Source organism: Crocuta crocuta, unplaced genomic scaffold (assembly GCF_008692635.1).
Source record: "Crocuta crocuta isolate KB4526 unplaced genomic scaffold, BGI_CrCroc_1.0 scaffold149, whole genome shotgun sequence".
Lineage (NCBI taxonomy): Eukaryota > Metazoa > Chordata > Mammalia > Carnivora > Hyaenidae > Crocuta > Crocuta crocuta.
The window spans coordinates 4,898,769-4,925,555 of record NW_027551561.1 but is presented as its reverse complement, the minus strand read 5'-3'; the positions used below and the strand labels follow the sequence as shown (position 1 = coordinate 4,925,555).

Genomic DNA, 26,787 nt, shown 5'->3' with positions numbered 1-26,787 from the left:
CTGTGTCTCAAGCGAAATTTGTGTTCCTGCAGGAACCCTGGGAACCTCCCACGTCCAGGAACAGAGCCTGACACCTTACCGCGTCCTTGCCTCTGAGGGCCATTTCCTCTCTGTGCTTCGCCTCCTCCGTTTCTGCCTTGAGGCTCTGGAGCCTTGCCTTCAGTTTCTTCAACACATCAAAGCAGCAGGAGACCAAGGTTTCTGCACGCCGAGACTACAAGACAAGAATCAGACAGTGAGTCTGGTTCCTTTTTTCGGCTCTCAGTCTCACCAGAGGCCTCTGCCTTCACCCTCCCGCTGCTCACCTCCTGATTCAAGGTAGTTTTATCTTCCTCTAAGTGCAACAGAGACAGATGAAGCAAGGATATCAGCTCTTTCGAAACCAGCACCCACGACTGCTGTAGAGGGAAAGGTGGTTGGGCGAGATCAAATAAAGTCACTAAGTAGGAAGGAACAGGGACACAGGGGAGGAAAACCACTGCCCCCAATCTCAAGCTCCCAGGAGGGAGGTGTCCTTAACAAAGGTTGGGAAACCTCCCTTTACGACCAGAGCTGAGGATCACCATCTGCTAACCACCCAGGATTTTTTCATTCTTGACCTTCACAGGATGATATACCCAGTGATGGTGTAAACAGAACTTACCATGACATTCCTGGCCTGCTGCAGAGCCTGGCCAATCTCTTGGCTCTCCTGAAGAGGCTGAGGTTTCTTACTTATCTAGGCAGAGAAACAAAGTTGTGCCTTTTGCAGAGGCAACGTACACGGCTAGCACCGCATTCCCCAAGTGCCACCCACGTAAATACAGGAGTCTCTCCTATTAGAAGCAGGAACAAGGCTCACAGCTCAATGAGGCCAAGTAAGAACAAAAATCCAGAAGCACATACAAATTCCTTTTCAAAATAACCTTGCTCTTCTAACTGCAAGGATGACATGTGTTTATTGTAAAATTTTGGAAATATAGACTGAATAAAATAGAAAAAGAAACCACTAATAATTTTACCACCTGATTGATTGATTGATTGATTGACTGATTTATAACAAGAGGAGAAAGGGCCGAGAGGGGAGAAAGAATTCCAAGCAGGCTCCACATCATTAATGCATGGCCCAACGTGGGGTTTGAACTCACAGACTGTTGGATCGTGACTTGAGCCAAAATCAAGGATAGTATACCTAACCGACTGCACCATCCAGGCACCCCTGGAGCAATGATTCTTAACAGTATAGCAAACACCCCAAAAGACTTCGACATGACCCTAGAGATTTTCTTACTATAGGGACTTGCTATAAGTGGAGTATATTACTAAGCTCAGGTGTCAGAGAGAAAAAACAGTTGCAGACTACTGATTTAGAAAGAAGCTACTATATTCAATGAATTTCTAAGACGATTATCTTTTTACACAACAATGCCACAGAAATTGGGATGTATCTTAATACTGACAGTGTTTTCGGTATGATGAACGACTGTAATGCTTAAGAAAACCACAAATGAGATTATGACAAGAAAACCGCAAATGAGATTATGACATAAAAATGAATGTGTGGTTCTGTGTTTATTATCTAATTTTATTATACTAATGTTATTTAGCCCTGAATTTGTATTCACTCTCCTCACTGGAATAGCCTGAAATTGGGATATCTGCTTTAGGGGGACCTATCAGAGTAGAGTACCACCCATTTTTACCTTCTGCTGATATTTTACCTCCCCTCGAAGCTTCTCAGAGATTATCTGAACTCTGATTTCCTTTCTTTAAAAACCATGACTGCAGGGGCACCTGGGATGCTTAGTCAATTAAGCATCCAACTTCAGCTCAGGTCATGATCTCACAGTTCGTCAGATGGAGCCTGACTTAGGATTTTGTCTCTCTCTCTCTCTCCCTGTCTCTCTGCCCCTCCCCTACTTGTGCTCTCTCTCTCTCAAAATAAATAAATAAATATTAAAAAAGAACCAAACACCATTACATGTTATACTTATTTTCCATGCTGTTAAAAATTCTTCATAAATAGGGGCGCCTGGGTGGCTCAGTCGATTAAGAATCTGACGTCGGCTCAGGTCTGATCTCACGGTTTGTGAGTTTGAGCCCCACATCAGACTCTGTGCTGACAGCTCAGAGCCTGGAGCCTGCTTCAGACTCTGTGTCTCCCTTTCTCTCTGACCCTCTTCCTGCTCACACACTCTCAAAAATGAATAAACATTAAAAATTTTTTGAAAAAAATTAAAAAAAAAATGCTTCATAAACATACTTCAAAATGACTGTAGAATATCCCACCTATGGTTGTACCATTATTTTTTATTTCATTTTTCAGTCATTTTTTTTTCTTAAAGCTACTATCTTTATGTAGACTCTTTTTTACCCTTGAGATACATCCCTAGAGGAGCACCTGGGTGGCTTAGTCAGTTAAGCATCCAGCTTTGGCTCTCCCAGCTCATGAGTTCAAGCCCCACATCTGGCTCCCTGCAGACAGCTCAGAGCCTGGAGCCTGCCTCAGATTCTGTCTCCCTTGCTCTCTGCCCCTCCCCCACTAGCTCTTGCACGCTCACTCTCTCTCTCTCTCTCTCAAAAACAAACATTAAAAAAATTTTTTTTTTAATAGGGCATCTTAGTCAGTTAAGTGTCTGACTTCAGCTCAGGTCACGATCTCATTGTTTGTGAGTTTGGGTCCCAGATCAGGCTCTCTGCTGTCAGCTAGAGGCCTACTTCAGATCCTCTGTCTCCCTCTCTCTCTGCCCTCCCCCACTCATCTCAGCTTTCTCCATCTCAAAAATAAACGTAAAAAAAAAAAAGAATAATATTACCTTTAAAAAAAAAAAAAAAGGATATATCCAAGGAAGTAGAACTACGGAGCCAAAAAGTTTGAAACGCTTTAAGGGTCTTACTTTCAAATAAGGTTGAACCAATTTATATACCCTACTGACAGCAGAGCAATACTTACCAGCATTATCTATTTCATTCTTTGCTATTTTGTTAGACGAAAATAGCATCTCACTGTTTCAATTTGCAATGCTCTGATTACCAGTAACCTTCTCAAATATTTATTAGTCATTGTTATTTTCTCATTCCCTGTTTATTCGCTGTGTTGGGGCAGATAACAATTAGTATGCTATGCAGAAGACATTCAAGTTCCAGGGAAAAGCAGGCAGCCGTCATTACTGCTGAAAGGCAGCCATCATCTGAGACAAAACGCAGCGGCCGAGCAGCAGTGCTGAGTCACGATGTTACAGCAGTCTGCCTTTAAGGAGACAGATCTCGTGGGGTTCACGGCTCCCTTCCCCAGCGACGTGGTCACCATTCCCTACTGCATCGTGCAGGGTGGCGCAGGGGGCTCATGAGCCCTGGGCAGGCACGACTACCCCTCGGAGCTGGGCAGCCAGGCGGGTGATGAGATTAGCGTGAAGGGAGCAGCCAAGTGGCAAGGACAGGGCACTGTGATGGGGAACAGCTGAAGGTGCTGTCACTTCCCCTCTTTGGCTCTGCTTCAGTGGCCTCCAGAGGGATTTGGCAAGCTTCAGGGAAAGAGGGTACAAGGCCCACTGAGAGATGGAGAATGAGGTCGGGATTTTGTCAAAAGGTAAAGTCTTATTCTGAGGATATTTTCAACCCGAGGTCTTTGGGCATTTGGAGACCATCTCTTCTGAGCAGCAGCCACCCGTCACCTCACAGGCCCCAGTGCCAAGGTTCTCAATTCCTTCCCTGGACACCATTCCCTTTCTTCTTCAGTCTGTGCTGTCACAACCAGAATCCTCTTGAACGGTAGTCTTTAAACTATTTTCCTCTCAGATCTCAGAATAATTTTGAAAGACTGAGTACCCTTAATTGTTACAAAGGCTATAATTTCAACCATCTTATAAATACTGATGGTTTGAGATAAAACTGTTAAATCACTTTTTCTTTTTTAACGTGTTTTTTTTTTTAATTTATTTCTGAGAAAGAGAGACAGCGTGAGCAGGGGAGGGTCAGAGAGAGAGGGAGACACAGAATCCGAAACAAGCTCCAGGCTCTGAGCTAGCTGTCCGGACAGAGCCTGACGTGGGGCTCGAACCCACGAACTGTGAGATCATGACCTGAGCCGAAGTTGGACACTTAACTGACTAAGCCACCCAGGCCCCACAAATCACTCTTAAATATATCCAGTGGTATACTACATATACCATAATGATTTAAAACCTATTTGATACCACTAAGAAATGTACCAACTCAGGCTCATGGGTGGATCAGTCAACTGAACGTCTGACACTTGATCTTGCTCAAGTCAGGATCTTGAGGTTCTTGAGTTAGAGCCCTGCATCGGACTCTGTGCTGACAGTGCAGAGCCTGCTTGGGATTCTCTCTCTCTCTCTTCCTCTTTCTGCCCCTCCCGTACACATACTCTCTCAAAATAAATAAATACTTAAAAAAATACTTCGAAAAAAAAAATGCACTTTCTTTTTTGAGAAAGAGAGCGCAAGTGAGCAAGGGGCAGAGAGAGAGACAGACAGAGAGAAGCAGAGCTCACCTGAAGCAGGGCTCATGTTTTGTTTTTGTTTTTTTTTTACCCGAAGCAGGGCTTGTGTCCACTCGAAGTGGGGCTGGTGATCACAGGATGCAGGGCTCGTGCTCACATGAAGCGGGGCACAAGCTCACCCGTGAGGGACCTGAATTCACCGTGAGATCATGACCTGAGCCGAAGTCAGATGCTTAATGACTAGGCCACCCAGGCGCCCATTCACAAACTCTTCTTAAAGAGTCAGAAATTTTTTTTTTCAGCCCTTTTTCTCCTTGAAATTGCACTTTTACTTCTCTCAGAATTTTATCCTAATGTAATATACCTTAAGTCTGTAATGTACTTCAGGTCTATTATTCATCAATATCTCTGCAACAATGGAAGTCCATTTCACCCAGTCAAAATTTTACTGGGAATCACCTACTAATGAAATGGATAGAGCTTCCTTCCCCATATTAGCTCACGTGTCTGTGGATGACTGTAATTCCCACTATAAAACACGGCTAAGCGACAATCTTATGCCTATTGCCTTTCTTATAGATGTAAGCACTCAGAATCTTCTTCAGATAAATAATCGGAATAAGTAGGAATAGAGAAAGAGAGGACGGTGTGTCACCCAATTCTAGGAGCTCATTTGGAGATCCATGCCAAAAATCTCATAGTAAACGTTCATCAAAAATTTTTAATGATCCACAAACATCATTAAAGTCTCTCCCTTCAGTTTTGCTGAAAGCAGGCAAAAATGACGTTACATAACGGTTGCAGCCATTTGCCTTCTCAGCATGTACACAAACATTTTCTATGGTCCTTTGATTGCTATTCCTTGACAATGTTAAATTTGGGATAGGTAGTAAATATGCCGTTCTTTAGTAAAGGGAGCAAAGGGCAATTGAGAATGGGGAAGTAGGAAAGCAAAACAATTGGTCAAAAGGACATGTGGAAGATGAAGACCTGGAAACTGATTCCTTTAAAACTTTCCTTGCTGATATTCCCTTGGAAAGGCTTGATGTGTCTGTCCCAGGAGTATAATGAGTACCCACGGCTTTAAGGGATTTTCCAGATCCTCAGCTTTTATATGTATTCTAAGGCAAAGGGCCCACTGGGAAGAGCCTTCTTACCACACTGGGGGAGGTGTCGGTCTGTGTGCTACCGTCCTGAACTTCCGAGCGAGGGGCAGTCAGCCGGCCCTTCCAGTCCCGAAGCTGGTGGGAGAGAGCCTCCAGAATGACAAGAGAGTTCAGTAGGTTACCTTCCAGGTCGCTTCGAGATAAGGAGGTCAGATCTGGAGGCCGGCTGCTGCAGCATGAGAATATGAATGAGGGGAAGAAAGGGCAAGAGGTGGGAGTGGCAGGTCCAGGTTAATGGAACCCAGGAGGCACAAAGTTACAGGGAAGCTTACCCCCATAGGCGGTGCTCTGTCTCAGAAGTGCCGTCCTTGACGTCTACTGGGCCTGTCTGGGAGGTGTTTGTGCTCTTTTCCTGCGCTGCTGGGGGCGTAAACCAAGTCCCCACCGAGCAAGTAGGGTAAGGGGTAGTGCCAATCACTGAATCCTGAAGCACAGAGGGGAGGGATAAGCTCTGGCGGAGATTTTCCAGCATGACCGAGGTATTCACGCCTTTTTCCAGCCAGGCCAATGGGGACATCCAAGGCTCTGTATCAGAGACAAGAATCCCACCATCATCTTTTACTGCTGGGCTTGGAGCGGCCTGGGATTCCACTTCTCCTGGATTTGGGGTCAGGCATGCGGATGGCATATCTTCCGTATTTGAGAACAGTGCTTGTTCTCCTAAGTCGGCCTCCGCAGGGAGTGCAGGAAAGCTCAGTTCTCTCTCCTCTACGGCTCTGTGCTCTACAATTTCCTCCCCGGGGCCCACGCGGCTGCCAGGGAAATCTGCTGCTAAGGCAGTTGAAGGGGACAGCCAGAGCCCAGAGGCAGGCAGGAAGGTATGACTTCCGGAGGGGACTAAGTCCTCAGGCACAACCTCAGTCCCATCACCCCCGAGGCTGTCTTCGGAGCAGCGCGGCTGTTGCTCACAACAGGGATTTGGCAGACACTCCAAGACTTGGGATGGAGGATGCCGAAACGTACATTTCTCAGGCACAGCAGGAACAGCTTCTGAAAAGCCGTCTTCCACACAGGTCACCACCCCCTCTCTCAGCAGATCTCCTGGCCTCAAAGGCTCATCTGGAGAGATGCTGTTGGTCTCTGCTATGGTATCTAGATGAGCCTCAAGTGTAACCTGCTGCGGCCCCCCTGGAGAGGATACAAGGCCCGTGGTTTTAGCCACATTGCTGTCCGGTGGGTCTACTGCTTCCTCAGATGTTTTGGGAGTAGAGTTGGTTTGGGGATTCGGATCTACGAGCCGCTCATCTGATTCACGTTGACAAGCTTCTAGCCACTTTGAGGGGTGGCTGAACTGTTCTGAAGGGGAGTCTGTCCTCTTGGCATTGACAAAGTCCACTGGAGATGCACTGGTGTTGCTTTCCTGCCAAAAGAAACAAAAGTAATTGACCAAGGCAGTCATTTCTAGTTCCCAACTAATAATTATGGGTATAGGATACTGTCTGCACTCAAAGAGTTTTCATTACCTCTGCTTGGGTAAAAACTTGGCCAAGCCTGGCTGCTCACTAAAGAAACCCTAAACTAAACCCTTAACTAAAGCTGGGAGGCCATGGTAGGTATGCCTACAGCATAAACAAAGCTGAGATAATCTATTCATATCATGGGGAGATGGTAGCTTGAATGTGACCCCATTTGTCTCCAACCCCTCCCTCCAATTCCTTTTAGAGGATCCCTAGGTAACCTCTGCCAGACTCTATAGAGTTGCTACAAGATTTTCTCTTCCAGGACAGATGAAACACTGGGGACCCGAGTTAGTGTAACAGCCTGCTGGGGCCCAGAGATCACGAACCCGAAGGAAAAGGGCAACATCAACCTGCACTAGTGACCTAGTCTCCCTGGTTGAATCCATTCAACCCTTGGGATTTGAAGAGCTCTAACCTTGGCAGCAGAGGAAAATGAAGAGCAGAGAGACTTCCTGCCGGTGCCCTCATACAGGACTGACACCCCCCACATGCTAGTTCACAAGGACAAAGACCCACTGTGCCTTCTACCGCCTGCAGGGCTGCCAGAACCTGAGACTCAAGGAACACGAAAAGGAAAATATGAATGTGCTTAAATGGATCTAATAGCTAGAAAAAGGGGAAACCCTAGGATAGTTAGAAAAAGTAAACCTGAACAAAACATAGCTGATGGAGGAAACAGAGGACAATGTAAGAAGGTTCAAGTACAGCCCACATACAGAAAGACCTTCTGAAAATAATAAAAGTTACTTTTAAACAACAACAAAAATTAACTTTTTAAAAAATGTTTATTTATTTTTAAGAGAGACAGAGTGAGCAGGGGTGGGACAGAGAGACAGGGAGACACAGAATCGAAAGTAGGCTCCAGGCTCTGAGCTGCCAGCACAGAGCCGGAGGTGGGACTTGAACACACAAACTGTGAGATCATGACCTGAGCTGAAGTTGGATGCTTAACCGACTCAGCCATCCAGGCATCCCAAAAATTACTTTTAAACAAAAAAATTCAGTAAAATGAATCGAAAGAGGATGTTCAGAGTTGAGGCTCAAATTACTGGCCTGGATAATCAAGTGGAAGAATATCTTTTTTACTTTTATCATTTTGTAAAAAGTTTATTTATCTATTTTGAGAGAGAGAGAGCATGCACAAGCAGGGGAGGGGCAGAGAGAGAGGGAGACAGAGAATCCCAAGTAGGCTCCGCACTGCCAGCACAGAGCCTTGATGTGGGCTCGAATCCACGAACTGCGAGATCATGATCTGAGCCGAAAGCAAGAGTCAGCTTTAATTACCTGAGCCCACTCAGGCACCCAAGTGGAAGAATATATATTGTTAAAATTTTTTAATGTTTATTTTTGAGAGTAGGGCACACGCATGAGCACGCAAGGAGCAGAGAAAAAGAGGGAGACACAGAATCAGAAGCAGGCTCCAACTCACAAGCCTTCTCACCATGAGATCATGACCAGAACCAATGTCGGCCGCTCAGCCAAGCTACCCAGGCGCCCCCGCAAGTCGAAGAATATTTTAAAGCAAGGACAAAGGGGTGCCTGGGTGGCTCAGTCAGTTAAGCATCCGACTTCGGCTCAGGTCATGATCTCATGGTGTGTGGGTTTGAGCCCATGTCGGGCTCTGTGCCGACAGCTAGCTCAGAGCCTCGAGCCTGCTTCGGATTCTGTGTCTTCCTCTCTCTCTGACCCTCCCCTGCTCATGCTCTCTCTCTAAGAAGTAAATAAAAAGACATTAAAAAAATTTTTTTAAAAATCAGACTTACATGAAATCTCATTTACAGTAGTGGATGAAGCTTTAAAAATTAAGGTTGAGCTAAAATGGGTTTCTGATATGCTGGCAACGTCCTAAATACTGACTGGGTGTTCATTACTATGATGGGTGCTTTATATGAATTTGTTAAGTTGTATGTTTTATGTGTTTTCACATATTTTATTTCAATGTTTAAGTTTTTCTTTCAAAGTGCTTTAAAGTAAAAGTGGAAAATAAAAGAGATGTCAGAAAGACATAAGGCAAAAGCAAACAAAGAGAGCAAACATAGCAATATTAGTAAGATTAGAGCACTGCTGTTATAAAAGACAGAAGTGAAGATTTGGGTACAAAAAACCCCCATAAATTAGTCTGCACTAAATAACCCAGGAACTAAACAAACCAAAGTCGTTTAGAAACACAAAAGCGCACCTTACAGTTTTTGCTGTGTTTATCAAGTTCCTAGTTATTCTTTTCAAATATCACTTAAAGAGGCGCGCCTAGGTGGGTCAGTTGGTTGAGCACCCAACTCTTGATTTCAGCTAAGGTCATGACCTCAGGGTCAGAGGATCAAGCCCTGGCTCAGCGCTGAATGTGGAACATGCTTAAGATTCTCTCTCTCTCTCTGCCACTCTCCCCTGCTCACTCTACCTCTAAAATAAAAGTATGATGGTAATAGATGGATGTGTATGTATATAAACACACAGAGACAGATATACATAAAGAAATGCAAGAAAGGGGGCACCTGGGTGGGTCAGTCGGTTAAGCTTCCAACTCTGTTTGGGCTCAGGTCAGGGTTTCACGGTTCTAGAGTTCAAGTCCTGCTCTCAGGACTGCTATCAGCACAGAGCCTGCTTGGAATTCTCTCTCCCCCTTCCTCTCTCCCTCAAAAAATTGCAAAAAAGGATTGCCTTTTTTTTTTTTTAAATGTTTATTTTGAGAGAGAGGAAGGGAGAGAGAATCTCAAACAGGCTCTGAGCTGTAGCAGAGCCCAATGGGAACGCTAGATCTCAAGAACTGTGACATCATGACCTGAGCTGAAATCAAGAGTCAGAAACTTAATCACCTGAGCCACCCAGGCACCCCTAAATAATAAAAAACTTAAAAGTAAAAACTAGTTATTTTGTTGGGGGGGAAACTCTTTTTGTCTATGTAGCTGAGTATATCAGGAGGTAGAGAGGAGACCTAAATTCTATTCCATTCTATTCTGCTACTGTGATGAAAATGGCTATGGTTACATTCTATGAGCTCTATGAAGATCAGTTCCCACTACGTACTTTTTCTTTTCTATCTAACCTGTATGAATATGGTAAACTAAAATTAAATAAAACTAAAAATTTAGTTCCTCGGTCACATTCACCACCTTTCAAGTGTTCACCACCCACATAACTAATAGCCACCAGACTGGACAGTACAGATTATCAAACATTTCTATCATCCCAGAAAGTTTTGGGTTTTTTAACATGTATGTTTACTTATTTTGAGGGACAGAGAGCACATGCGCACGCAGGGGAGGGAGAAAGAGAATCCCAAGCAGACATACTCCAGGCTCAGCACAGAGCCCAACATAGAGCTGGATCTCACAACTGTGAGATCATGACCCAAGAGGAAATCAAGAATCAGAACCTTAACAGACTGAGTCACTCAGGCACCCCTTTCATCCCAGAAAGTTCTACTGGCCAGTTGGTGTAAGAGTGTTTTCAAGAAAGTCTGCTACCCTCATACATCTGTAATTCAGGCTGCTTAAGATTCTGTTTTGACATTTTCTTCTTTCCTCCTCTAACCTATTTTATTTATAATCCATCTCCTTCCAAAAATAATTCAGACTGCATGTAAAAGAACAGAGAGATTGACAGATCAGGTTTTAATGAAACACAAAATCATAGTCAAAAAAGAAAAAGGAAGCAAATTTGCCTATTTCAAAGAGTAATAGTAGCTGTATCTGATGATCAAATTTGACCCTGAGCTTTCTAGAAGCCAGAGCAAAAGGGAAAATATGGTAAACTACATAGTTCTCATTATCAGAAAAAAAGGGAAAAAGAGAGCCATTTTTCCAGGAAAACAATTTTCCCAGGCAGTTAAGTTCTAAAAGGAATTTTTCCAAGGAAACTTATAGAGGGGTTAATTCCTTCCTTGGCACCTTTTTACAGCAATTGAAAAGCAGTTTCTACACGGATGCTTCTCTCAAGACTTTTGACTCAAGTAACAACCCAGGGAGGGCAATTCTACCCGGGGCTAGTTTAAGCGAAGATGGTCCAGGTACCCTGCCTTCCAGTGGGGTAACTTGATCCCAGGAAGAGTTCTGGCTACTTCTTGGAACGGATGTGACTATTGCCTCTCCAGGGCAGCGGACTGATCTCTGCCTAAGAGCCCACACGTAGGCGGAAAACCACTAATCGAAGTGATCGTATTTTTCAGCACTTTGGTAAAAAGTTTAACGGGGGGAGGAGGGGATAAAAACTAACAGCCAAATAGAGGCCCGGGTTCTCAGTGGATTTCCTTTAATCACCCTAGGGCACATCTCTGTTGGCCTGAATAGCTGTAAATGGATATCACTAACGTAGAAGACTTCATTATCGTTATTAATTACGTTCCAGCCTTGGCCCTCTGTTCCTCTGAGCCGTCGGCCTCGGCAGTGAGCCCAGTCGAAACTCACCTGCAGTCCCAGCTTGCACGGTGACGAGGTCGGCGAGTAGCCTACGGAGCCCCCTTTTCCAGGACTGCTGAGGGCACCAGGCTGCAGGGGAAGTTCTCGGAGAGGAGTTCTCATAGCTGGTTTTCCCTGAGAAAGAAGAGTGCGAGAAAGCCTGAGCTGGGTCAGTCCGGCCCTCTTCCTTCTCTAAGAAACTCCTGGGGCAGTAGAGGAGTAGACTTCCACCCCAATCGCGCGGAAGCTGCAGGACCGATAAGACTTCACGCACATCCCGGTCCCCAGGCTGGACCCAGCTTTCCCCGACCCTCGGCGTTGCCGGCGTCCCCCACTCCGAAGTCCCGACCGAGCTCTCTCGGTCTCTGAGGCCCTCCCGCTCACCGATTGGGGCGAAGGCGACAGGCTAAGGTTCAGTTTTTTCACCCGCCACATTTTCGCCACAGAAGCCGAGGTCGATTACCTCCCAGACCCAAGAGAGGACGCCATGTTCACCCGCCTTCTTTATTTGAACCTGCTTCACGCCTCCCGATTGGCTGCTGGGGCTTCGGTGCGTCGGCCTGACGCGTCCGCTCAGGGCAAGAGCCCGGAGGGCAGGAGGCGGGGCTTGTGCTGGTCCCGCCCCCGCCGGCCAGCCCTCATTTTCTTGCCTGACACCTCTCCCGACCAGCTCGGCGGTGGGCTGGAGGGCTGCTGCACCCCGAAGAGGGGGGGGTACCCGAGGGAGCTGGAGAGTTGAGCATCCTGTCCCTCCCGCTTCCAGTAGACCCCCTCCCCCCCACACCCACATACCGTCAAAAAAGTTGTCTCGGTTGCCTGGCCTCAGGAAGTCTCCCCTCAGGTTTCCCTTAGTTACCTGACGCCTCAGGCTCGACCGGAAGGAGGCGGTCGCGAGTGCGGAAGGGAGACGTGAGTGGAGCGTTTTGGAATTAGGCTCGCTGGGAGCCTAGGCTCGTTGGCCCTGAGGCCGTGGTGGCCCGAGGCGGAATTCGCCCGCGCTGTTCCTCGGCCTCCTCACCGTTTCTGGTGTCTTCTTGGGACTTGCCTCGGGGCCGGCGGCAAGTTTGCCGGAACAATCGCTAAGAAGTATGGAACACGTATTAGGTACCTGGCCCTGTTGCAAATGCTTTATATGTATTAACTCCTTTAATTTTCCCGAGGACCTGTGAAGTAGGTACTGTAAATTACCCCCTTTTACAGCCTAGAACCCGAGTCCTAATGAAATTGGCCCAGTGCCCCGCCCCGCAGGTAGTGAAATGGCTAGAGTCGAGATTTGAATCCGCACTACCAATTAAAATCCTGTGCTCTCAGGTCAGCCTGAGTCCCCTCCGTGGGAAATCTAGCTCTTCAAGGTGGAATTGAGTTTGGAAACAACGTAAGGGTAAGTACTCAAAGTTAATAGTTTAGGATCAGGTATGTTCTTTGCAGCAGTCACTGTGCCTTATTTACACTCTGAAGTCTTAATGAATTTGGAAAAGGAGATCCTCCAAAGAGGAGGAACTATTAATCTGTCAAGAACTGCAGGGCTCTCAGGGGATGGGCTCTTCTAGAACCCTGTTGTCTGATCCCGTAGGCACTGGCCGCATGTGTTGATTGAGCACTTCAAATGTGGCTTAGTCCGAATTGAGATGTGTTATAGGTATAAAATACAAACTGGGTTTCGGAGACTCTGTATGAGAAAAAGATTATAAAATATATTTTTTAAATGTTTTATTTATTTCTAGGAGAGAGAGAGAGACAGCGTGAGCAGGGGAGGGGCAGAGAGAGAGGGAGTCACAGACTGAAACAGGCTCCAGGCTCCTAGCTGGCAGTCAGCACAGAGCCCGACGCGGGGCTCGAACCCACGAACCGCGAGATCATGACCTAAGCGAAAGTCGGACGCTTAACCGACTAAGCCACCCAGGCGCCCCAATTATAAAATATTTCTTAATATTGATTTCATGCTGAAATTCTGTTAGGTCTCTTAGGTTCAGTAAAATGCATTAAAATTCACCTGTTTTTTCCCCCTTTTGAATGTGGCTGCCAGCAAATTTAAAATGATTTATGGGGGCTAGTATTGTACTTCTACGGGACAGCACTGCTCTAGAATCCTAACGGCCCCAGCCTGCAAGCACTACAGGTAATGGTTCCTTGAATGGAAAACTGGAAGAGCAACATAGGTGCACACACAAACTTGAGCCTGGAGTTTCCCAAGAGTGAGCAGAGAGAATCCCAAGGTGTATGTACTTCTGGTCAATCAAAAAGATCCAGCAAATAAAGAAGGGTGGAAAATCACAGACAAACCAACTGCCAGTGGTAAAAGCTTGTATTATATAAATGTGTGTATTGGAATGTTCAGTTCTTGTTGCAGTTGGGTATCAGATGCTAGGTGAGTAGCCAGAATGATACGAGCTTCCAGCAGCAAATTAGGAGGGATATGGAGGGGTAGAGGAGTGGGAAAATACTGTTATAAATAGGTAACATAAACAGGATGTTTGTTGGTGGTGTTTTGCAGATTATAAAAGTGTTAAATTTTTTTATAGCAAGTGAAACAATGCAATTCAAAAATGTGTTAAAGGCAAACCTCCCCAGTCCATTCTACCTGCCTGAGGTAATCAAAGCATGTACACCTTTGTAAAAACATATATCCATACACATACAGTTTTGTACGTCTTTATTTACACACATTAACCCCCAAATTAATTGATGTGTAGAATGGGGTCTCTGGGATTGAGGGCTAGTGTCTTTCTTTTTTTTTCTCCACTCATACTTACTCATCTCCCATTTTTTCATGTTCTCTCTCTCTCTCTCTCTCTCTCTCTCTCTCTCTCACACACACACACACACACACACACACACACACGGAGGGGAAGAAGGCATTGAGTTCTTTTTTTCCCCTCACTCATGTCTTGTATAGAGTTGTTTTGTTTTTTAAGTAAATTCTACCTCCAACATGGGGCTTGAACTCACAACTGTGAAATCGAGTCGCATGCTCTACCAACTGAGCCAACCAGCTGTCCCTTATATAGAGCCTTCTACATCAGCTGATACAGATATAACTGATTTGTCATTTTGTATACCTTGCCCCCCTTTTGTAAAAATAGGTATTTCTCCATTCTAATTTGTAATTAGACAATTACAAATTGTCTATAATTTATATTATAGACAACTGTCGTCACACTGCAAAACTTTTTTAGATCGTTTTGTCCATTGATTTTATTTTTTAATATTTCTTAAGTTTCTTAAGTTTATTTTTGAGAGAGAGCACAAGCAGGGGAGGGGCAGAGAGGGAATTCCAAGCAGGCCCCATGATGTCAGTGTGGAGCCCAACATAGCTCATGACCTGAGCCAAAACCAGGAGTATAGGACACTTAACCAACTGAGCCATCCAGGTGCCCCTGTCTGTTGACTTTATTAATGGTATCTTTGGTCATACATAGAAGACTTTTATGTGGTCAAGTTGTTTATCTTTCCTTTAAGACTATCATGATTGAGTCATTCATTTATCAAATTTTTACATAAATATGTTTTTCTTTTATAAGTGCTTTCATTTCTGTCTTGATTTAGGCATCTCCTCCATCCTTTGATGGTCAATCTAGTCTCCCAAACGTTCTTCTAAAATTTTCATGTTTTGATGATCACATTTAAATCCCTAATGTATCTGGAATTAAGTTTTGTATATGATATGAAGTAGGGATTCAGATATTTAAAAACACTTGGGTTTTTGTTTCTTTTTTAGGTAATCTCTGTGCCCATTGTGGGGCTTGAACTCACAACCCCAATATCAAGAGCTGCATTCTCTACCAACTGACCCAGCCAGGTGCCCCAATACTTACAGCTTTTAATTTTAGGATTAGAGATTATTTATTTTGTAAAAATGTAATTACATAAGCCAAATCAGCAACTCTGAGAAGTATGTACCATGCAGTTCTAAGTGAACTCAAGGATGAAACTGTGGAATTAGTAGCCCTGCTTCAATGAATGGTGTATGTATATATGGTGGGGTATGTGTATGATATGTATGAGGAGAGTACTGAACAAAGAAGGCAGTATAACAGCTGCTAATCAGTGAGGCTCCATAAACCAGCAAAACTCATGGATAGGCCAGTGAAATCTGAAATAATACGTTCCTCAGAATATAAGCAAAACCAAACTATAAGGAAGAAGGTAGCATGATTTTTTGTAAATAATCATTCCTGATTAATATATTAGAACTCATCAGGGGCGCCTGGGTGGCTCAGTCTGTTAAGCATCCGACTTCGGCTCAGGTCATGATCTCACGGTTTGTGGGTTCGAGCCCCGCATCGGGCTCTGTGCTGACAGCTAGCTCACAGCCTGTAGCCTGCTTCGGATTCTGTACCTCCCTCTCTCTCTGACCCTCCCCTGCTCATGCTGCCTCTGTCTCTCTCTCAGAAATAAATTAAAAAAAAAAAAAAAAGAACTCATCATAGTGGTTGTATTAGTTTGGTAGGGTTGCTATAACAAAGTACCACAGACTGGGTGGCTCAAACAACGGAAATTTATTTTCTCACAGTTCTGGAGGCTAGAAGTCCAAGATCAAGGGAGACCAAGTAGAGTTGGTTTCTTCTGAGGCCTCTTCCGTTGGCTTATAGATAGCTGTCTTCTGCCTGTGTCTTCACATGGTCTTCCCTCTGTGTGTCTGTGTCCCAATTTTCTCTTCTTTTTTTTAAAGTTTATTTATTTTCAGAGACAACATGCGGGCAAGGGAGGGGCAGAGAGAGAGGTAGAGAAAGAATCCCAAGCAGGCTCCATGCGGTCAGCATAGAGCCCAACATGGGGCTCGAACTCACGAACCATGAGATCATGACTTGAGCCGAAACCAAGAGTTGGAAGCTTAACCAACAGCCACCCAGGCACCTCCCCCCCAATTTCTTTTTTATAAGGACATCAATCACTGGATTAGGGCCAACCCATATATGACCTCATTTTAACTTAATTACATCTTTAAAGACTATTTTCATATATATAGTCACATTCTGAAGTACTGAGGGTTAGGACTTCAATGTATTAATGCAAGAAGGGGGGATATGGTGGAGACACAATTCAGCCTGTGATTGAACAGGGATTAATAATGCACTGAATAAGATTTTATTTTTAAAAAACTTTGACAAGATTTTATATTGAATTTATTTAAAGAAGTTAACTAAGGAATTTTTATTACCAGTTTGTGAAATCAATGAACTAGTAAACAGATCAATACAGGGAAAAGAAACTTAGGTAAGAAACAATGAGTAGAACTGCAAAGATACATTTCTAGAAGGAGAGTATACAGATTGGTATTAAGACTAATCTTATATTCTTAGAAAAGATAGAGGGGAGTACAGCGTAAACTATCCATATTGATAGGTGTATCTGATTTCTTCTAGGTAATGAAAAATCAAAGCATAGGGTTAACTTAAAAGATGATTTCAGGTTGTATATAAAGATGTTTTTTAGGGGCGCCTGGGTAGCTCGGTTGGTTAAGCATCCTACTTTTTATTTTGGCCCAGGTCATGATCTCATGGTTTATGATGGGATTCTCTCTCCCTCTCTCTCTGCCCTTCCCTCCGCTCACAGATGTGCAGGCGTGTACTCGCTTTCAAACTAAACTTAAAAAATATCTTTAAGTGACGGGTAAGTAAAAGGTATTCATAGGTCAATGATTCTAAGTGGGGGTGGGGGGTGGGGGGAAAGAATGCCTTCCAGGGATGAGCATATCAAAACTATGGGTGAGGACAGTGCTTTTTCAAATTATATTTTCTGAAACTTTAATTTTTCTATCACCCTCTCCACTCTACCCTGAGAATCACTGCTATAGTGCCCTGTTGATTGGAGAGAATATGTTTAAAAGTGACATTTAATAAGAAATAATTCAAACTATGCTTTCATGAATATGGACTTAGAGCTATCTGATATGACCTAAGAAAGGGACCCTAGTGACATATTGACCATGTCCTAAAGACCTTAACCCAACATGCTGCTGTGATCAAGCTATATAATGTTGAGTGACAACATTAACATTGGACCAGGACACACAGTATCATAAAATCATCTGCAACTGCTCTTTGATAAAGCATCACAGAACTCTGAAGCCCATTCTGCCCAATTAAGAATCAGTGATTATAGGGGCGCCTGGGTGGCTTAGTCGGTTAAGCGTCCGACTTTCGCTTAGGTCATGATCTCGCCGTTCGTGGGTTCGAGCCCCGCGTCGGGCTCTGTGCTAACTGCCAGCTCAGAGCCTGGAGCTTATTTCAGAGCCTGTATCTCCCTCTCTCTCTGATCCTCCCCTGCTCAACTGTCTCTCTCTCTCTCCTAGAAATAAATAAAAATATTAAAAAAAAAAAAAAAAGAATCAGTGATTATAACCCCTTCATTTTATATATAGGGAACTACAGTCCAGAGAAGTTAAAATACCTTGTGTGTAAAGACTCCAAGATAGCTATTGGTGGATCCAGACACTAGTCTAATGCTCTTAACTACTTTAGAAACCATTAATCTCTATTACAAGTATTCAGGGTTTTTATCCAATGTGCAGTTCTAGTCACTACAACTTAAAAAAAAATGTAGTTAAGCTTAAAAAAAGTCTAAAAAGAGACAAACTGGATAATCAAAAGGACTACTGTTACATTTATTTATTCATTTATATCCCAACCTCATTCCAAAAAGGCTTACAAAGATGCAGATAATAAAGTAAAAAAAGATTAAACAGAAAAATGAAAATAAGGAGAATAAAGATAAAAAAGGAAGATGGAACCAAGAATGTGGCTAGCATACAAAATAATACAATACAAAGTCCTAAACACTTGCTGGAAATGGACCACAGATTAGGCTCTAAGTGGCCTAGCACGGATATGAAGGAAAAAATACAGTTAGTGGAATATTTAGCGTCTTTAAGGTAAAAATCAAACAGCAATTCAGGAAAAGCACAAGTGGATTCAGAGGAAATTTCTCCCATGCATCCTTAAACAGAACATTATGAATTGTAATGATAAACACTCTTTACAACAGCCACAGCTATTAAATTTCACGGGGATTTTGCTACAGATTGCCAAAGCACAATCCAGAAAAAGCAATTCTGTAGAGGCCAATAAAATGCCAGCTATACAGGGGAAATCTGGCTTAATCCAGAGACAGAATTAATAAACACAAGCACACAGAGTACTTTCCAGACTCTCTTTAGTCTGTAAAGAGAGAACAAATATAACTGAAGAATGATAAAATGAAGGTTTTGAGGGGTGCCTGGCTGGCTTTGGTGCGAAAGGCATGTGACTCTTGACCTTGGGGTTGAGTTCCAGCCCCACAGTGGGTGTAGAGAGTACTTCAATAAACCAAGTTTTTTAAAACACTGTTTTAAATGAAGGTTTTGAGAAGTTTAGAAAAATGAAAAGAACTTATAAATGCCAGAAATATATACAAACTTAAGGTCCAGATGATTTTCCTTATTAAAGGAAAAGATTCGGGGCACCTGGGTGGCTTAATCTGTTTAACATCAGACTCTTAATTTCAGCGCAGGTCATGATCTCATGGTTTGTGAGTTTGAGCCCTGCATCAGGCTCTGTGGGGACAGCGTGGAGCCTGCTTGGGATTCTCTCTTCTTTCTCTCTCTGCCCCTTCCCCACATGCTCTTTCTCTCTCAAAAATAAACATTTTTTTAAAAAATAAAAAGGAGGGGGGCCTGGGTGGATCAGCAGTTGGGCATCCAACTTCAGCTTGGGTCATGATCTCACATTCATGAGTTTGAGCCCGTGTCAGGCTCTGTGCTGATGGCTCAGAGCCTAGAGCCTGCTTCGGATTCTGTGTCTCCCTCTCTGCCCCTCACCTGCTTGTGCTCTGTCTCAAAAATAAACATTAAAAATTAAAAAAAAAAAGGGAAGGTTCTTGAAATGCAGCTCTAACCTTAGATCTTAAGGTTGGTGTCATGCCTCTTAATCCCTTTGTTTGCTCGCCAGAAACTGAATCCCAGGCCATGTAGGGAAATAATCAGTTTAATAATCCTTGTGTCTTACAAAGAGACTTTGTTTTGGAAAAAAAATTCGAGCCATTCCAATTAGCCCTAGAAAAGACATTTAACCCACCATGTTTCAGTTCCTATTCCTCACATTAGGCTATTAGATTCACTTTTGAAATTTTTAAATAAAAATAAAAGAAATTTTTAAATATTAGATTTATCACAGACTGGCTTTGAGTCCCCAGATCATATGTTTTAGCTGCATATTTAGGGGTTGTGATGCCAGCTTTTGAGACTTTTGAAAAACATTCATACTTCTGACATGAATAGCACCTTGAGACTCCATTTAGTGTTATTGCTCAAGAAAGGAAATATGGCAGAGAAACAAGGAAAGGGAAAAGCAGAATAAGCCTCTGGGTAGGAGCATTGGAGAAATGAAGCAAAGGAAAAGGTCAACACTCTGATCTGAGATGTTGAATTGAGAGGTGAGTTTATTAGGGGGTAGGGAGGAGTAGGGCCAAGTGTGGCTACCAATAGCAGAACGCCCAAGATTTGAACTCTGGTCCAACAAGTAATAGAATAGAATGCTAAGAGGCTACAGAGTAAAAACAAACTAGATCATCAAAGTGGTCATACTGAGTTGGCAGTGGAGGAGATCCTTAGGTTCCCATATAGGCCCCAAGCTACAGTAGAGGGGCTCGAGCAAGGCTGGGACGGACCAGGTAGGACTCCAGGTTACAGTCAAAGTTCTTGAAGAGCATGGACTCCGATGGACTGGGCTGGGTAGCTTGTGTCTCCATAACAAAGGTCACTGGCTGCTTCTGTAGGAGCTCTGGGTCAAAGGCCACACCCCGAAAGAAAGGGTGGACCTGGAAGTGATGCAAATAACGTAGACGGTGGAGGGGATTCTGGCATAAGAGCTGAAGGCAAATAGAGCATGAAGGGTAGATGAGATAGGAGAAGGGCTAAACAGAAAAGCTGGAAAAGGAGAAGTTCATGGAGCTGTGGAGGGCAAAGAAGAATCCTGAAGAGGATCTGAAAGAGGGAGAAATGGGCTAATTTGGGCGGGCAAAGGTGGGAATAGAGGCACTGTCCTAGTAAGAGAGCAGCACTGGCCCTCTCAGCAGTGACCGGTTATGGGTGGGGAGGAGATGTGAAGGATGAGGAACTCAGAACTGAAATTTCAAATGCCAGTTAGAGGGCAGGTGGTGAGGTGGTACTTGATCAAGTTAGAGCACATGCGTGTGCACGTGCACACACACACACTCACCAAATTATTAGAGGAATGGGGAAATCTCATTTCAGTAATAGGGAAAGGAGAGAATTGAATGGTTTGGTAGTCAAGAAGGAGTGTTCACCCTTACCTCATGGAGCAGGAGTGAGAGCCCCTGATTAAGAGAAGCTGGGATCTCAGAATCATAGTGGGTCACACTTGCCAACATGGCCACATGATCTTTCTCTGCAGCCACTGGGAACTGAGTTAAGAGGTGGGGGATGGGGAGGGGGACCGGAGGTGTCACTGTTTAGTAGGAATAAGGCAGGATTTCCTAAGCTCTTCTTCCCACTACAGGGCAGAGCTCCTCTCTTTGCCCAACATCCCTACCATTTTCTCACCTTCCCAGTTGCCAGACAGAAAAGCAAGACACCCAGGGACCACCAATCAGCAGCATGGTTGTAAGGCCCTCCACTCAAGACCTCTGGGGCTAGATTTGAAAGACAGTTGTCACTGACATCAATTGGCTATCCTTCTGTCAATGCTCACCCCCCGGTTTCAGCCCCTGTCTCACCCATGTACTGAAGAGTGCCGCAGATAGTATAGGCTCGGGCTCCCTGGGGCAGGTGGCGGGACAGACCAAAGTCTGTCAGCTTCAGATGGCCTGTGAAAGATAAGGCAATGGCACCACTGTGTTCCACCCCTCATTAGCCATGACATTCCCAAACTGAGGGTCCCTCTCATTCTGGGACCAGGAAAAGAAAAGGACTTACCTCGTTCATCCAGAAGGATATTCTCCATCTGAAAAAAATCACAAGTGAGAAGTTATTATTCATCTTCCTTTCGACCTTCTTTTATCATGTATACCTGTCAGCTGAGGAAGATGCCCTATTCAGCATTCAAGTCTATACTTTGAGGGATCTGAGTGCCCAAATCCTTAGCACCCATGAGAACCCCAAGGTCAGCTATCCTCAGCTCCCCTCTCCTTTTTGGATCTGTTGGCACTTCTTACTGATGCCCCACCTCAGACAAAGAGAAAAAGCACTTAACTCTACCTTCACATCTCGGTGGATGATGCCCAGATCATGGAGATAGCCTGTGGATGACAGCAAGTAATGGCGTCCGCTAGAGCTCTCCTGTCTTTCCAGTTTCCCTGGTACTTCCCATCCCATCCCTATCCCTGTTCTTTGGCCTCCAGAGTTAACACCACTTCTCTTCTCTCTGCCCCTCCCCCTGAATTCTTCCCTCAGTTCCATTACCATTTCGGTTTCACTTACACAGCACCAGAATCAGTTCAGCAGCAAAGAGGCGGAGGGAGGCCTCAGTCAAGCAGCCGACAGAGGACCACAGGGAGTACAGATCTGTCCTGCAGTAGCTGCACACTGCAAAGCACCAGAAGTCTAGGCAATACTGGGGGGTAATGTGCCTGGGCTCAAAGGCATCTTAGGCCTCTTGCCCAAACTGATGCCCCATGTTGTTCCCTCTCCCTTTGGGAGACAGAAGTGCTCAGAGAAGGGAAACGGCAAAGGGAGAACAAGCCAGAGGGATGGGTAATCTCAGGTGGGGAGTACAATAGGATGCCTCTTGAAATGAGAGAGGCCACTCACTAATGAAGAGGTGCCGTTTTCCCTGCCAAGTGTCCCCCAAACCGTGTACAAAAGGATGGTTGATCTGTCGCTAGGGATGAAAAAAAACAGCAAGTTAGGGAGGAAAAAGGGCACTGAGGGTCAAGGTAGCCAAGAAGTCAGAATTTAACCTAGTTGTGCAAAAAGGGAGCTGCTGCCCTACCTCTCAGTTCAGGTGAACAAAATAGTAGGGACTGCCTACCTGGTAATCCCCAAACCAGCATGATACTACGAACACACTAGGACATACTAGAGAGGTTTCCCTGGAAGGACCTAGAATTACCTGCTGATAACTACCTTTCCCAGGATCTGCTTTGGCGGAAGCAGAGGGAGGGGGCAGAAGAAGGAAGAGCAGGGCGGTTGCACAGGAAAGGTGCTTTCTCCACCCGTGGGTCAGTTCTTCCGAGGCTCCAGTCCAGGGCTCTGTGCATACCTGGATGCTAACCTCCTGTTTGCACTGCCTCAGGATGCTCCTCTGTAGGACCTTTACCTTGGACACCACCTATAAAAGGAGAGGAGTGATGACTCCTACAGGTTGTTTAGGTCTCCCAACCTCTCTGAAATCAAAATTGGAAGCAGGGACTAGAGAATGATTAGGAAGAACACCTAGGTCCCTACCTTTACCGCACATACTGTTTTCTGGTCACAATCTAGCACCTTGAGGACCATTCCAAAGGAGCCTTTAGCCACAGGTCCTAAAATCTGTACAGAGAAATGAAGAATAGGGCGATTGAAACTCTGGCCATTTCTAGATGTCTCCCCCGAGACTGAGACCCCTTCCAGGGACTGACCTACCTTCAGCTGGTGATGCCCCCTAAGGGGCCTAATGGGAAACTCCGGCAGAAAAAGGTTGATGAACTGAGGCAGTGGCCACTCAGACAGAGGCTTCTCTATTAGCAACGGGGCCGGCTCCAGGGGCTCCTGGTGTAGGCACTGATGCCCCCGTAGTCCCCACAGCTCTTCCAGACCTGACCTGGCAGTCCCCACACCTGACCAGAGGCTCTTCCAGCCTCGGACCCAGGGACCCTGGACGTTGCCACCCTGCTGAGAACCAAGGGAGCCACTCTAAACCTCTGCCCTTGAGGCATTACAAATTCTACCCACCTTAGAAGGGACACCCTCAAACCTTAACCGTAGAGATATGTTTTTGAGCACCAGTCAAAATTGCCACCACCCTTGCTTTGGGCCAAGGCTTAGATTTCCTGGACATGATTCAAATCCTCTAGGAAAGCAGTATGTAGACATTTTCCCCACGAAGCATCAGAAATTCAGCCTGTACCTCTCAGTATGGGGCTGGGATATTTTCATAGTATAGCCTCTCAATTCACCTCCACAGTGGGCATCACTAACATTCTCCTCACCGCTCAGTTCCCAGGCCTCAAGCCCATGTCTCCTTCACCTCCCCTAAACAGGCTGCCAGAGCCCCACAGCCTACCTTATGGGAAGCAAGCACCCGGGCATGGTGCCCCTGCCGACAGCTCACTGTTCCCATCCAGAGCCTCTGCCTCCCCTCTCCACCTGCTAAATCTGCTGTCCCAGTTACATAAGTGATTCCTCCCCATGAAGCTGCATTACTCATGAGCCCCGCCTCTTCCCTGCTATTGCAGCCAAACCCCACTCAGCCTCAAATCCTATCCCCCCACCCCAGTTACGAATAAGCTCATCGCCAGAACTAAAATGTGCAGAGACCTATCAGCATGGGGCCAGTGTCACACCAGAGCTGGGAAGTATGTGTGATATGGCTTCATGGAGGAGGGACAAGGCCATCCTCATTAGAGTGGCAGCTAGTGGATATGTCTTGGGTTGATGGGGAGAGAAGGACACAGGTTGAACTCATGCACTTAACACACCAAAAAAAAAAAAAAATTAAAATATATTTTTTCTCTTTAAGTCATTTTCTTTCCATTCTCCAGGGCATACCCCAGGGGGATCCATGACCAGCCCTGACTCCTATTGCCATTTTCCCAACTGAACTTGGCACAGATTGAGGAGGGGCTGACTTCGCCCCAGAGCCCTAACACCTCTTGTACAAGGCAATGGAATGAGGAACAGGAGATCGGCTCCCCCCTCAACTTTCTAGCACAGAGGGAGAGCAGTTACACTTAGAAATATATATGTATGTATTTATATATAGGTCTATAAAAATTTATCACACTTGATCAGAACTGTCCCTCCCACCCTTTCAGTTGGCCCCAAGGGAACCAGATCCTGATCCTGGGCCCAATCCCTGGGTCTTGCTCTCTTGATGCCTCTCTGGCCCTGGGCCTGCTCATCAGTGTGAGGTAGAACTCAGCAGTATTATCCACCGTGTTCTGCAGGGAACAGGCCAGCTGCCAAAAGAGCAGTGCCTCCCTCCACAGTACCCTGTGAGCTCCTGACCACCGCAAATCCTGATGGAGGAGGGGCAGCGCCTCGCACCCCACAAGTCCCTGGGGCCTGAGCCAGAGTCAGATCCTGCACTGCGGCCACTCCTGGGTGCTGGGTCACTTGCGCCTGCCAAAGATGGACTTCTTGCCAGGGTTCTTGTTGCCCACACTCAAGCCGATGAGGAGCCGGGCCTTCTCCTCCTCTTCCTGCTGTTGCATGTTGAGGTCTGATTTAGTTTCTAGCTTTCCCCGGACCTCAGACCCTGTTGCAGGCTTCAGCCTTAGCTTCTCTTTGATTACCTGATAGGTTAGAGAGGGGTAAAAGGGAAGGTAAATATTAGTGGAACAGACAGAATAAATCACTGTGAACCAAGTCAAAACAAATTTATTAAGCTTACGTGAAGGCACAATGGGGCAATTCACATTATTAAATGATCTCTGCTTTCAAGAAGCTTACAGTCTGAATTAGAACCTATTCTAAACCTGAAATGCATCAGCCCTCAGTTCCCTAAAACTCAACAGACTTGACATACATGACATACATGACAAACATTTAAACATCTGACCAAAGTCATGGAGAGGGCAGGGATAAAAGTTACTCATTTCATTCACCTGCCCATTGCCAAGGCTACCTGTCCTACACAAGTCCTACACTGAAACGCTCCCGAGCACAGGATCTGTTTGTGAGCCCCTGCTAACCAAACAGCCATGAACTCTGGCGGGATACCTGGGCAACCAGGGCTTTGCGGCTGTCCCTCTTGACAGCCATGGCAAAGTCCAGCCATGTCCATGTGTTGTTGTGGTACTCCAGACAGGGCAGCACAAGGTTAAGATCACCCCAATCCACACTATTCTTCTCACCCTGCAAGAGAAGGAGGGAGAGGGGAGAGAAAAGAAGAGAGAAAAGATCAGCTGCCATTTTTCGTCCAAACCTAATTGCTTTTTTAGCACGTGTGCTGCCAAAATGAGCACCCAGTCCAATCTAATACTTGAGTCCAAGTCTAGGACTTTCCTGCAGCAGCAATCTAAAGATACTGATTTCTCTTTACCTCATCCTGTAATGGTACTGACTCCTGAAGGCAGCAGAGGGAACAGCAATTACCTGAAGACCAGCTTCACAATCTAGATTGTCATGCCTAATTTTTAAAAAATTTTTTTAATGTTTTATTTATTTTTGAGAGAGAGAGAGAGAGACAGCATGAGCAGGGGAGGGTCGGAGAGAAAGGGAGACACAGAATCCAAAGACAGGCTCCAGGCTCTGAACTAGCTGTTAGCACAGAGCCCGACGCGGGGCTCGAACCCATGAACTGTGAGATCATGGCCTCAGCCAAAGTCGGACGCTTAATCGCTTAATTGACTGAGCCACCCAGGCGCCCCTGTCATGCCAAATTTTAATCTCTGATCTTATCTGGTTCCCTTCCCACCCTATTCTAGAAAGTACTAGGGAGGAGCAGACCTTGTAGCTGACGCATAGAGGAACCTGTGGAATCTTTATGTAGATGAAGGAGTTGTTCATGGCAGCTCGCTCTTTCATCTTGTCAATATCATCCACAGGGTGCTAGGAAAGGCAGGAAAGGAATGTGAGCCCTTGAAACCATCAGAAGAAACTGAGGACCCCAAACATCTTCATCTTCTTTCATCCCTAGGAAAGACTCAGGAAACAAGAAATCCTCAGCTGACCCAAACAGAACTCTAAGACTCTTCCATCTTTCTGTCATCAGGGGCATGTCTGGTACCTCAGGTACTTTCCGAAATGATCTTCTGACACCAGAACTCCGATTTAAGCCTTGTGCAACACCCTTCCCGGGGCCCAGTGGTGCTGCGTCATCTGCTGCAATCAGCTGCCGAGGCTTAACCACTGGTATTCCTATGGAAAAGCAAGCACACCAGCTGTTGTCCTCTTTCTGAAGCTTCAGCTATCTCTGGGGCTGCTACCCCGGTCTTCTGGATCTCCACCATAAAAGTTCTCACCAGTAGTCACCAGTTTGGACTTATCTTCTTCATCACCAACCTCATCATCTTCCACACTTCGGCCAGGAAAGAAAAAGCCCATTATTCTATGGAAGAACTGGTGTGTCAGCTGGATGGTGAGAGGCACCACATTTACCTAAAGAGGAAAAAGGCTGAAGAAGCAATTAAGCTCAGACATCATCCCTCAGTTTACCTACCCCTAATGTAGCATAATAACACACAGA

The 26,787-nt window shown here is 45.2% G+C and overlaps 3 protein-coding genes and 2 long non-coding RNA genes across 9 annotated transcripts in view; 2 read left to right on the top strand and 3 right to left on the bottom strand.

Moving 5' to 3' along the window:
• LOC144219762 (uncharacterized) overlaps positions 1-1,003 on the top strand; it is a 2,004-nt gene extending 1,001 nt beyond the window's left edge. The window contains exon 2 of the long non-coding RNA XR_013331493.1: positions 33-1,003. This is a non-coding gene — a long non-coding RNA (uncharacterized LOC144219762). The remainder of the gene's footprint in view (positions 1-32) is intronic.
• SPAG5 (sperm associated antigen 5) overlaps positions 1-12,326 on the bottom strand; it is a 20,447-nt gene extending 8,121 nt beyond the window's left edge. Inside the window, exons 1-7 of one of the 4 annotated variants that reach the window (XM_077749845.1) lie at positions 12,254-12,326; positions 11,471-11,596; positions 5,880-6,967; positions 5,599-5,776; positions 644-718; positions 306-398; positions 80-214 (exon numbers count right to left, since the gene is read on the bottom strand). In XM_077749845.1, the coding sequence (XP_077605971.1) occupies positions 80-214; positions 306-398; positions 644-718; positions 5,599-5,776; positions 5,880-6,967; positions 11,471-11,584 (1,683 nt within the window). In that variant the 5' untranslated portion in view covers positions 11,585-11,596; positions 12,254-12,326. Of the gene's footprint in view, positions 1-79; positions 215-305; positions 399-643; positions 719-5,598; positions 5,777-5,879; positions 6,968-11,470; positions 11,597-11,845; positions 11,969-12,253 lie in introns of those variants that run through there. The other 3 variants (XM_077749846.1, XM_077749843.1, XM_077749844.1) reach the window with 3 other exon arrangements.
• On the top strand, positions 12,195-26,787 carry LOC144219761 (uncharacterized). Of its 2 annotated transcripts, XR_013331491.1 has the most exons (5): positions 12,195-12,565; positions 12,773-12,842; positions 15,180-15,260; positions 17,018-17,074; positions 26,239-26,787. It is a non-coding gene; the product is annotated as an uncharacterized LOC144219761 (long non-coding RNA). The 2 variants fall into 2 exon arrangements; XR_013331492.1 differs by lacking the exon at positions 12,773-12,842.
• On the bottom strand, positions 18,074-23,797 carry RSKR (ribosomal protein S6 kinase related). The gene is made up of 12 exons (XM_077749847.1): positions 23,662-23,797; positions 23,022-23,270; positions 22,845-22,928; positions 22,660-22,728; positions 22,209-22,278; positions 21,879-21,983; positions 21,657-21,697; positions 21,375-21,402; positions 21,176-21,265; positions 21,003-21,091; positions 20,753-20,863; positions 18,074-20,308 (listed from the first exon to the last, which is right to left on the bottom strand). Exons 1-12 carry the CDS (start codon positions 23,716-23,718, stop codon positions 20,072-20,074), a joined length of 1,230 nt encoding a protein of 409 aa, XP_077605973.1. The 5' UTR covers positions 23,719-23,797; the 3' UTR covers positions 18,074-20,071.
• Positions 24,083-26,787, bottom strand: part of BLTP2 (bridge-like lipid transfer protein family member 2) — a 29,283-nt gene continuing 26,578 nt past the window's right edge. Inside the window, exons 35-39 of the mRNA XM_077749850.1 lie at positions 26,564-26,699; positions 26,329-26,459; positions 26,049-26,150; positions 25,320-25,454; positions 24,083-24,892 (exon numbers count right to left, since the gene is read on the bottom strand). Of these exons, the coding sequence (XP_077605976.1) occupies positions 24,710-24,892; positions 25,320-25,454; positions 26,049-26,150; positions 26,329-26,459; positions 26,564-26,699 (687 nt within the window). The 3' untranslated portion in view covers positions 24,083-24,709. The remainder of the gene's footprint in view (positions 24,893-25,319; positions 25,455-26,048; positions 26,151-26,328; positions 26,460-26,563; positions 26,700-26,787) is intronic.